The 11770-nt window shown below is 35.6% G+C and overlaps 2 protein-coding genes across 9 annotated transcripts; both read right to left on the bottom strand.

Moving 5' to 3' along the window:
- Positions 1–560: 560 nt before the first annotated feature.
- LOC113297744 (metal transporter Nramp5-like) lies at positions 561–2563 on the bottom strand. Its single transcript, XM_026546321.1, has 7 exons — positions 2423–2563; positions 2254–2323; positions 1976–2149; positions 1641–1745; positions 1403–1534; positions 1199–1294; positions 561–1079 (listed from the first exon to the last, which is right to left on the bottom strand). Exons 1-7 carry the CDS (start codon positions 2560–2562, stop codon positions 753–755), a joined length of 1044 nt encoding a protein of 347 aa, XP_026402106.1. The 5' UTR covers position 2563; the 3' UTR covers positions 561–752.
- A 2075-nt stretch (positions 2564–4638) lies between these two features.
- LOC113297746 (metal transporter Nramp5-like) lies at positions 4639–11336 on the bottom strand. 8 transcript variants are annotated; one of them, XM_026546322.1, is made up of 10 exons: positions 11129–11336; positions 9804–9882; positions 9672–9712; positions 9459–9537; positions 9196–9300; positions 7407–9060; positions 6972–7021; positions 6580–6762; positions 6208–6273; positions 5887–5956 (listed from the first exon to the last, which is right to left on the bottom strand). In XM_026546322.1, the coding sequence occupies exons 1-6, from the start codon at positions 11267–11269 to the stop codon at positions 8969–8971; spliced, it is 537 nt and encodes a 178-aa protein (XP_026402107.1). In that variant the 5' UTR covers positions 11270–11336; the 3' UTR covers positions 5887–5956; positions 6208–6273; positions 6580–6762; positions 6972–7021; positions 7407–8968. The 8 variants fall into 8 exon arrangements, 1 of the variants encoding a protein (XP_026402107.1); XR_003333637.1 differs by lacking the exons at positions 9196–9300; positions 9459–9537; positions 9672–9712; positions 9804–9882; positions 11129–11336 and adding exons at positions 4639–4952; positions 5171–5315; positions 5574–5639 and having other exon boundaries at positions 5891–5956; positions 7407–7557; positions 7939–8692; XR_003333640.1 differs by lacking the exons at positions 9196–9300; positions 9459–9537; positions 9672–9712; positions 9804–9882; positions 11129–11336 and adding exons at positions 4639–4952; positions 5171–5315; positions 5574–5639 and having other exon boundaries at positions 5891–5956; positions 7407–7499; positions 7939–8691.
- Positions 11337–11770: the final 434 nt, after the last annotated feature.

Below are 11770 nucleotides of genomic sequence, written 5' to 3'. Positions count from 1 at the left end.
AAACACCAAAGGGAAAGTGGTGAATCTTTTTGGTGATCTACATGTAACGATTCTGAATTGGGCTGCATTTCATGTAAGCACCAGAGAGGAAACAGTGAATCTTTGGGTGAATACCACCTAACGATCCTGAACTAGTACCCGCGACATGTAAGCGGAGGCACCACCACCACCGTCAGATAGCATTGCACCACCATCAAATGACACCACTGATGGCAAAGTAATAAATATAAGGGACAATTAGGTAAATTGAGAGACCATTTTAACTCTCACCGAGTGGGACGAATCTGGCTTAACTTTGATGACCATTTGAATTTTGAAATTAGTTTGCAACAACTGGTGGGACTATACTATGCATTCCCCTGTATAAATACCGGCTAAATCTAAATTGAGATAAACCATTTTTTCCCAAGCAACTTTCTTTTTTGGAGTACTGCTTTTAAAAACTAGAGCAAAACAAAGATGTTCTTTTTATTATATCTCAGATAATCGTTTCACTTTGATTCTAACAACTCTAATACTTGTTGTTCCATATAGCGTACTTACATTATCAACCTGCTAATATAAATCTACAAATTACAACCAGAAGTGAAATACAGTACAAGTAAAATTATTGAAAGGGTTGTAATACAAACTTACACTCACAAAAAAAGGGAAATCTCCAAACCCTCTCTGAATTTTGGCAACTCCACACCAAGATAGCGGTGTTAAGCAATCATCTAGAGGCACTTGGTGCATAAATATATTTCTCTACCTTAGTTAGGGAGTGGGATGTGAGCAAGATCCTCTCTACAAGGCACAGCATCATCTTCTTCGTCATCTTTTTTCAACCCTTTCTCCAATTTATTGTTCTGGCCATCTAGTAGTACATCTACATAAGTCACCGCTCTGTCTTTGCTGAACGTTAAGTAGATGACAGAAATAATGTATATGGCCATGAGTGGGAACACAAGTAACCCGATAAATACATTTGCCACCTTTGGTAGGTTATTATGTATTATCCAGCCTACGAAAGCTGTGGTCAGGTAGTAGATGTTGATCCCAATGATGCATAACCCCAGAATCCATGAAGCCACAATGATCTGCATTCCATATCGACAAAACTTATTATTTAGAAAACTTAAAATTGCAGTCCCCTTTCCTTCCATTGAGTAGCACTAGAGATTCTAGTAATGTTTTGACAGAATGCCACAATACTTACATAAATGGAGTTCTTGTGAGGACCCATTTTGGTAACACTGCTGCTGAATTTGAGGAGTGGGATGAGAGCAAATGGAAGCTCAAAGGACAATATCATCTGAAAACATATCCATATGATAGAAGTTTTAGTGAACTTCGAAGACTCCAAACAGTGTGCAGTATCTTAGTAAGTTGGAGAAATTTGTAGAAAATTAGAGAAGCTAACCGATGCGATGATGATAAGTCCCCCGGCTCCGGATGATCCACCAATTATGGACACAACAAGGCTAGGTGCAATTGCTATGCATCGAGTCATTAAGTTTCTCAACCATGTCTTGATTTTAAGGTCTAAGAACCCCTTTAATACCAAAACCAGATTACCAATGACAGCAATCGTGAGACTCTTGTCAACCGAACAAAAAATATTCAAAAGAAAAAGGTAATAACAACATCAATCCACAAACCTGCATAATGAATTGTCCTGCATAGGTACCAGTAATGGTTGAACTCTGTCCTGAAGCTAGCAGTGCAATCGCATAGAATGTTGAACTTGATTTTCCCAAAACATTCTACAAGCAATAATTAGACAAACACCCGTATGAAGTTAATTTTGTAGTTCTAACTAAGAGACATGTCGCCAGGAATTTTCTGGAGAAATTATGCAATTAATACGTGAAAACCTATAAAATCTAAGTCTATTGCAGAGGACTATTGTGTTAAAATTTCGATTTTGTAAGCCTAGTGTAATTTTGGAAATTCTGGGGGACATTGTCAAATGTAAATCCATCACTATACGAACCTGTAAAAGAAAAGAAGCGTTGTTGAGGGTTAAATCACTGCACCGCTCGGCATTTTCGGCGGTGAGGTTATTAGCTGAACAAACAGTTCCCGAGACAGAGATTACAGCCACATTAATCAAAAAAGCGACGAACAATGCAAATCCACTTTCAATAAGGAAGTATCTGCACGCACTCTGTGTATACCAAGAAACTCAAGTTAAAATCAAATTCAAAAGCAATTCATCCTTTTGAAAAGATGGAAAATAAAAAATCAGACTAAGTTAATTAATTAACTTACATTGATGCCCTTGACAGATTGTGGTACCTTCCTTGATAAAACCAGAGCAGAGTGAAGGAAAAGGTTGTGCCTGCGGAAATATCAAAAGTTAAAAAGAAAACAAATGCAAGGTGGTTATGATTAACAACTGGCGATGAAACCTATGAGAACTAATGAAGTGGGGTCTTACGGCATAACAAGTGCTCCCATTAAGGCGATGGCATCTCCAGTAGCTCCTTGACCGTTAAGCTTTGGGATGAACATGCCTTTCATCACATCTGCTGCAGGCGGCTTCACGTAACTCATTTCGGCAAAATAACAAGCGGCCATCACAAATACTAGAATTGCTATCAACAGTTCTAGCTTCCTAACCTGAAACAACAGTGGGCACCCATAATTAATTTAGATATTTATTACCATTACATCGAAAACGTGCATCGTTCATGTTTTATCTTTTGGTTACGCTATGTGCCATGGGCGAGATAATGATCAGGATGTGCCATGGACGAGATAATGATCAGGAGAAGTACTCTTGGGACCATTTCTGTGTATGATGATGCAATTCTGTCTAGCGGTTTGATGGCCAAGGGATTTCCGTCAGGAGTTAATGTGACTCTATTTCTAATAATATTGCATCTCCTGACATATCGGCCCATCTGAGGGTGAATGTGATGCAACTTGGATTAGGGAGGAAAGCATATTAGACCGAAGTCACCGAACGCATTTTTAATTGTTTTCTTAAAGATGGCATTTATGTTTAAGTTTAACTATAAAATTTTCAGAAAAACAAAATGGAAGAAATAATGGCTTTCCCAATCATGGCTGATGGGCTAAATATCAAGTGGATCATTTTAAAGGCAAATGAAAATTCTTTATATAACAGAAATTATCCAAAATAAAAATAAAATGAGAATAAAAGAGCAAATTTGAATTGTAAAAATCAACAATGATAAAGGTATGGACTCTGTAGCCATATGACCAGATGACAAAAAAAAAAACAATTATAGATTCAGTTTGATTCTTAGGACAAGATAAGGGGGGGGGGGGGGGGGGGGGGGGGGGGGGGGGGAAACAATATGGTAGATTCAACTTATTCATTGGAGACGAGCTAGACGTTTGAGATGAAGAATGGATCTGAATACAGTCACAAACACATGCCGTTTGTATGCATTAGGGGAAATTCCACCGAAGCCACACCAACACATGCCGTTTGTATGCATTAGGGAGAATTCTACCCAAGCCACACTAGCGGCTCAAACTCAAACCTACCAATGACATACTATCAACATGGGTTTAATTATTACTTTGGCAAGGATTCAAACTACCAAGCTTTATAAATTGGCATCAATCTGTTTCCTTTTGGCAAGTAGTTTGGAGTCAAATCAAAATTAAAATTCATCCACAACTCGATGTCATTCTGACTCTATCGGGTTCCTTTGCATGATATAAAAAATTCTCTAAAATATCAAACAATGCAAAACAGAACTTTTGGATAGAACGGAATTTTGTATGAGATACTCAACCAAAATAGAAACACTAGCAGCATTTTATTTGAAGGGAACGGAATTTTGTATGAGATGCTCAACCAAAATAGAAACACTAGCAGTATTTTATTTGAAGGCTGGTTGTACAAATAATAGAAGTAGATGTGACGGGCCATCCAAAATAATATTCTAACAGTCAAGTTAAGCCGTTATTTTGGTGCTTACTCCAAATTCACTGTGTCAAATTGTACTTACTCAGAAATTCAGTATTGTGTGACATAAAACTCCAAACACTAGAATTCGGGAAGCATACACATTATTAAGAAATACAACCACTTCATTATACTATTATTGTTAGTAGTAGTATAAGTATGATTAAGAATCTCTAACTCTTAAACTAAATTATCTTTGGGAAATATAATCAATCAATTACCCCAAATTCAATTATCTTATTAAATAGAGAGTGACAACTTACCCCATATTTTTGTAGTCCAATAAGTAAAAGAGTACTAAGACCAGTCACTACACCAAATTCTGGGATTAGAAACAGAAGTAACCATTACTAAGATGGGTTGTAACTGCTCTCGCCTGTTTCAAAAAGGGGTATTACATTCTTTTTTGTAACGGCATTGGGGCCGCTACGAATTTTGGGTTGTAACGGCCTCCTAACAGGTGTGAGCCGTTACTACGTGGCGGGTCGTAGCAGACAAAATCCGTTACAACATTTTTGTAACCACACAGTCGTAACAGGTAGCGATTATTTTATAACAGCAAAAAAAATTACTGCTAGCCAAATTGACCGGGTCAAAATTAGTCAATAATAACCAAATTTGACCAGGTCAATATGACCGGCAGTTCTTTTCCGCCGGAAAAGAGACAGAATTCGAAAGGAACCCGCATACACCTTTCAACCCATTCATCATCCATATTCAACAATATTCCATTCAATTTATATCAAATGTTCACTAGATTCATATCAAAAAAGACTACAAATTCTTGAAGTACCAAAAAAGTTCTAAGGGAATAGATAAAGATAAAAACTTCACAAGTTGAGTTCATTCTCACTTAAATCATTATAAGTTCATTCCTATGCCCTAAGGGAATACAAATTCTCTGTATCACAAATATCATCAACATATTTTGTAACTAAGCATACCATGAGAGTGGATAGGTTATCTTTGTTCGCCCTCAGCTGCTTTCTTTAAGACCAGACAAGAGCATTTCTTCTTTAAGTGCCTGCAAGTGTCAAAAGAAACATGCAAGCTGCGGGTAAGATTCTGGTTTAGATTCTTGAGAGCATCCTCACCTACCGCTAACCATTTTGGTTGCAGTTTTGGATGAAGCAGAAAGAGATTGTTTTTCGACAATTTCAGCTGCATCCGTGCCCAGCTAATTAGCAAAGAGAGAAAGAAATTCTCGAGGAAAAAAAGAAAGACATTTGACCAGGAATGTACCTTCCATGCATGATGAAGAATCACATAGTGTTGAGAAACTTTCTGGAACTCAAGCTGCTCGTATCTCTCACCTCCGTAATCAATTGAAGAAATCACTTGCTAGATTTTCTTCCACAGCATCTTTCTTAACATTTTTCTTCTGTGCCTGCATATTACCACAAAAGTCGTAACAAATTCAATTCCATAAACGAAAAATCCCAAAGACATTAATATCGACAATCTATCTAAACATTACAGAAACATATTACCAAGATTAAAGTCACTTAATATCGACAATCTATCCAAAACATAACAAATATATGATGGTTTTTTTCTGACATACGAAAACATAATGCAGGGATGATAAACTTGTACAAATCTGATTTCTGCAATTTTAGCTAGATATCCAGAGTGAAGCGAGTACCCATCAACAGTAGATAAAGAGGGACCACCAAGCTAACCAAATGCAAGCAACATTTTTCTTCTGTGCCTGTATATTACCACAAAAGTCGTAACAAATTCAATTCCATAAACGAAAAATCCCAAAGACATTAATATCGACAATCTATCTAAACATTACAGAAACATATTACCAAGATTAAAGTCACTTAAAAATCTCCCAAAACATAACAAATATATGATGGTTTTTTTCTGACATACGAAAACATAATGCAGGGATGATAAACTTGTACAAATCTGATTTCTGCAATTTTAGCTAGATATCCAGAGTGAAGCGAGTACCCGTCAACAGTAGATAAAGAGGGACCACCAAGCTAACCAAATGCAAGCAACATTTTTCTTCTGTGCCTGTATATTACCACAAAAGTCGTAACAAATTCAATTCCATAAACGAAAAATCCCAAAGACATTAATATCGACAATCTATCTAAACATTACAGAAACATATTACCAAGATTAAAGTCACTTAAAAATCTCCCAAAACATAACAAATATATGATGGTTTTTTTCTGACATACGAAAACATAATGCAGGGATGATAAACTTGTACAAATCTGATTTCTGCAATTTTAGCTAGATATCCAGAGTGAAGCGAGTACCCGTCAACAGTAGATAAAGAGGGACCACCAAGCTAACCAAATGCAAGCAACATTTTTCTTCTGTGCCTGTATATTACCACAAAAGTCGTAACAAATTCAATTCCATAAACGAAAAATCCCAAAGACATTAATATCGACAATCTATCTAAACATTACAGAAACATATTACCAAGATTAAAGTCACTCAAAAATCTCCCAAAACATAACAAATATATGATGGTTTTTTTCTGACATACGAAAACATAATGCAGGGATGATAAACTTGTACAAATCTGATTTCTGCAATTTTAGCTAGATATCCAGAGTGAAGCGAGTACCCATCAACAGTAGATAAAGAGGGATCACCAAGCTAACCAAATGCAAGCAACTTACCACAATTAAACCCCCTCTTTACTTGATCCGCTGATTTTTCACTTTGCTCTCTATGTCTCTCATCTGGCTCCTAATTGAACCATATGCTCTAGCAGCACCACCCCTTAGAACAAACTGGTGATATATCACAGCAAAAGCAGCACCTACGAAAGGTCCGAACCAAAAGATCCCCTGCATCACAACCTATTCAGACAAACGTTAATTACTTAAATAAATTGCTGAAACATAACTTGATTCAATAATATTAGTTAACCATACCTGAAACATAACTTGAATCAAGCTCTACCATAACTTGATTCAATCATATTAGTTAACCATGCTTCTGTAGTTTTGTTAATTTCTCTAACATAATGATACAAAAATCAAACACTACAAGTGAATGAAGCACTTACCATTATGTTGCTATATACGCAAACAACCCACTGCCAACATACCATGTTTCCTATATACATACAAAAGTATCCTTAGTCACTAATCAAGAGAACTGACGGCTTTTTAGAAATTAAATGATACATTATTTAAGTGTATATAGTTTCTTGTACCTTAACTACTTAGCAATTAATTAGGACTACAGTAGTTGATCGGTGTGCTATATATTCTGTCATAGCAAAAATGTACAAACAATGGAGCACTAGTTAAGTCCACACTAAGTTATAAGAAAGTGGGAAGGGCTATATTATTCCCTTTCACTTTTCTGTTGCATGAGATCTATTGCCAAATGATCATTGATAGCATGACATATCAAAATTAACTAGAACATCAAAACATTAGTCAAATTCGATTATATTCATGTATTTGCAAAAGCACAGTGGAGAATTGAACCTTACCCTTCTTTCAAACTTTTCATCAAACATTTGATGTGAATTTTTGTTCGTGTTGTGAGATGTGTTCTACCTTGTTGCATTAAGCTCCTCATGTATCTTCCAAGTTGTTGGTCAAGGAACCAACCAAAAGAAATATTCAATCTTGTCAACAAGGCTACTCCACAGTATCGCAGAAATGAAACATTTAAAGTAGAATCACTTTCTCAAGTTAACCATGGAAAGAAAACACAATTCATTTCAGACTAAGCACCCTCCCAAATTAATAAATGTGCTCATACAAATGAATATGAATATTAGACAAACATAATGGTCTAAACCATTCAACTACGGATACTAAAATCTTTAGATTTCACATCCGAACATTAAGTAAAATGATAACAGTAACCATACACATCCAGAATCACATAATGGTCTCTACGATTTTAATACGTATCAGCTTCTTAGTCTCATAGAAATCCAAACCAGAACTTGCATCAAACGATGGCATGTATATATACCGAAATGTGTCAGAAAAATATATTAAAACACTACTCACCATCTTGCAAAGGAATAAGTCATCAGTGGCACTACACATTTTGAAACCACACTATTAGAACTAAAGAGAATGTATGATCAGACTCCTTATGGCCATTTGTTTTACCATCCAATAAAGTGAAACCCAACAAGAGCAGTTTTCATCAGAAAAAAAAAATGACAAGGAAATCAAAATTGAATACAGAATTAAAACCCTAGACAAATCTCAGTTCTATAAGCACCAACGCAAATTCAACTTGTTAGGACTACGATTATATACTGAAAAATAAAAACTAAAACACAATCATGTTCAATAGATCTTTAAAATACAAATCGAAGAATGGAAATCATTTCGAAATCATTAAAAGAGATAAGATTAAGAATACCTAGAAAAATTAAGAGCTAAATCATCCTAAATCAACTTACCGCTAGAGAAATCCTAAATCAACTTATCATTTCTGATGAGTTGAATCAACATTTGATTTAACAGCACCACCATGAATCACCGGGGATCTCAACATATCCATCATTTTCTCATTTTTCTTCACCTCAAGAATAAACCCTAACCCTCTCTCCATGATTCACCACCTCACACAGAGAACCTAAAACTCCTACTTGTTCTCCTTCGTACATCAACAATTGCACCATCACCCTTATTATCTGTACAGATTTATTCTCTGTTTTCCTATAATCAATAATCAGAAAGCGCCGGAGAGAAGAAGAGAATAAGAGAAGAGAGGAGAAGAAAAATGAGTGAATGGTCGAGAGATGAGAGGAAATACCTAAGGATAAGGAGGGGAAGACACATCCTCTAGTTCATTTTGGGTGGGTGGGAATAAAAAATTCGCGTGTGGTTGGCACACGCACAAGATGCAAGTGTTACGACCCTGGTGGGACGAAGCGTGTGGCTGACATGCCCACAAAAAAACTTCGTGACGGCTGCTTCCTGTTACTAAATGCGAAACGGGTAATATCTGTTACGAATGTTTTTGTAACGGCCATTTGTAACTGCAATTTTGTACCGGCTTCATAGTCTGTACGAATTGCTGTTACTAATCCGGGAATTTGTTGTAGTGAGTAATCAAAACTCCACCGCATACTGGAATACTAAATAATATGTTTAGAGCAAACGCCGTTCCAATTACTGTAAATAACAAGAAACACTGGTATTTACAAAGATCGTGCAAGGTTGATAAGAAATACCAAATCACGTTTACGGTGGATTTGTTTCCAATGAATATGTATAATATGGTCAATATTAGTTCTTAAACCAAATTACCTTCCTGTATATCAGCTGCAATAACTGCAAGTTCTGCCAACAACCATAGACAGATCTTCACAAATACTGGGTACTCAGCTTTACAAATCTCCGCTAAGTGTTTTCCTGATTATGCAACACATATGAAGGAGCTAATCAATTTTCACGTATCAAGAAAATTATCAAATGTCTAGTGACTATTAAGTAATATGCCATTTGTTTTTGAGAAATTGATTTGTCTATATAAAGTAATTGATACAAATGGTTTTTCGTGTGATTCTCACCGGTGGTTACACCTAAATTGGCTGCCAAAGATTGAATAATAAGAGCAAAAATTAATCCAATCAAGATTACCCATAATAGCTGCAAAAGTAGAAGAATAACTTAGTACTTTGAATTTCATCATTCTTTCGAATACCATTCTTAATTCATTATTGTTCCACTAAAATTGATCTTAAGCTTTTTTCTTCTCCAAAACAAATAATTCAATAATTTACCTCGTATCGATGATTGGCACCAGCTTGGAGATCAGTCTCCGCTACACAAAAAGTTAATGGAAAAAATAAATCAAATATTTCCAAAAAAGAAAATGACGAATGAGATAAAGCAGTTATGCGAAATGCACTTACAATTTCCAGGATCAAGATAGGCTAGAGAGACAAGAAAACCAGGACCTACATGTGCCAAGAAATTCTTCCACCCTGGTTTCTACAATATTAATCATCATAAAGTTTAAATTAGCAATAAGAACAACAAAAAGTGGAGTCCTTGTTGAATTTTGATGCTTAGTAATATCCACCAACTCATTGAAAACTGAGTAGCTCATGTTCAGTGTCCAATGACTGAATATTTGCACAACGCAAAAATTATGAACAAATTTTCGCAAAATGCAAAAAATTAACTAGAATTAGTTTTTGATTAAAAAAAATCTGAATTTACGAAAGTGAGGAGGACGCGAGATGGCTGTGAATATCATCAGTTCATTTCTGGATCGAAGAGCGTTAATATTGCTATACCCAATTCCAAACTCACACTGATCCACACAAAATACAAATACTTGTTGACATGCATGCGACCAATTAATAACGTAGTTTAGTTGGGGGCCATAACTTCTAATTGGGGCCATGGAAATTTGTTTGCCCCCAAATTTTTCAGGGGTGTAAAAATCGGAAGATGAATATACTATTTTACCCTTGATTAATATTTTTTTTCCAAGTAACGACCCACATTAACAATCCTTCACCGACATTAACGACAGTTTAGGGTCGTCATATACATCATGATCAAAACAATAACGACTCTAAATTGTCATACACTAACGACTCTTTTTAGAGATTAACGACAGTCTATAACGACATTTCTAAAACATTAATGACTGTTTAAGTCGTCAAATGCGTAACCAAAACAGTAACTACCTTCCCAAAGGATCGTCAGGGAATTGATCATTTTTATGACGACCCAAAACTGTCGTACATTTCCGCCACTAATGACCGTTGAGAGTTGTCACTTAAACAGTCTAAACATTAACGACTGTTGAGTGTCGACAATGAAAATTTTTAATACCTTGACGATTTTTCATACTATTTAGGCAAAAAAAAGAAAAAAAAAGTTACTAAAAGTTGCAGACAAAAAATCTGGAAAAAAAAAATTAAACTCTAATTTATTAAGATTATCACTAATTAATTAAATTTTAACACTCGTCATTTAGGGGCATTTTAGCCATTTCAAAAATATTTTTATAAGAGGTGTCCCAAATTAGATTCTAATGACTTTTTTTTGTCCTCTAATGCATGGTCTCCAATTAATTCCGATGGCCCCAATTAAGCTAGGATTAATAAGCATACTTACATGCCTAATTTTCAGTGTTACATTATCTCATGTTTCTTGAAATAGGAGAATGTATTCAGAAAAGAAAAACAAACAAACTGAAGTGATGAAATGAAAAGAAATGAACCTGGGTTTTAGGATCATCATCTTTGTTATTGGCGGTGGTGGAGGATTTGATTTTGTCAACATCAAGTGAAGCAATTCTATTACTTCCTCCTCCTCCTCCTTGTTGTTGTTGGTCATATTCTTGTTCTGTTTGCCTTTCCATTTCTCTGTTTATTTTTTGCTCTGCTCTCTGCTCTCTTTTAGCACTCTATCTTCTTATCTCTCTGACAGACTCTCTTGCAGCTGATGATGATTTAATGAAGAAGCGCCAATTTATAGACCCATAAATATATGGTATTTTCAAATAAAAATCATATTACTTGGAATAGCAGCCGTGTGAACGCTAACTGACCTGTTTCTGCTTGTTTACAGTTACAGACTGTGAGACTCAATCTATTAAGACAGACAGGGAAAGAGAAAGGTCCTACAAATCTAAGCCCATATAGAAAAACTCTTGGGAAGGGCAATGAAAAAAATAATAATGAAGTGATGATAATAAACATATTACACTGACATGTAAGGGAACTTGAAGGGCCGGCCGTGAATACCAATACTGTATCGCCAAATGTACATTTTGGGTTAAAGTTTAGAAGCACATTTCGCACAGATGGCATGGCAACATTTATGCATGACTACCGCTCTTTAGCAAGAACAGTTTAATAAT

This window comes from Papaver somniferum, chromosome 7 (assembly GCF_003573695.1).
Source record: "Papaver somniferum cultivar HN1 chromosome 7, ASM357369v1, whole genome shotgun sequence".
Taxonomy (NCBI): Eukaryota; Viridiplantae; Streptophyta; class Magnoliopsida; order Ranunculales; family Papaveraceae; genus Papaver; species Papaver somniferum.
Note: the sequence above shows the minus strand (reverse complement) of the source record. Positions and strands in the feature narration are given on the sequence as shown.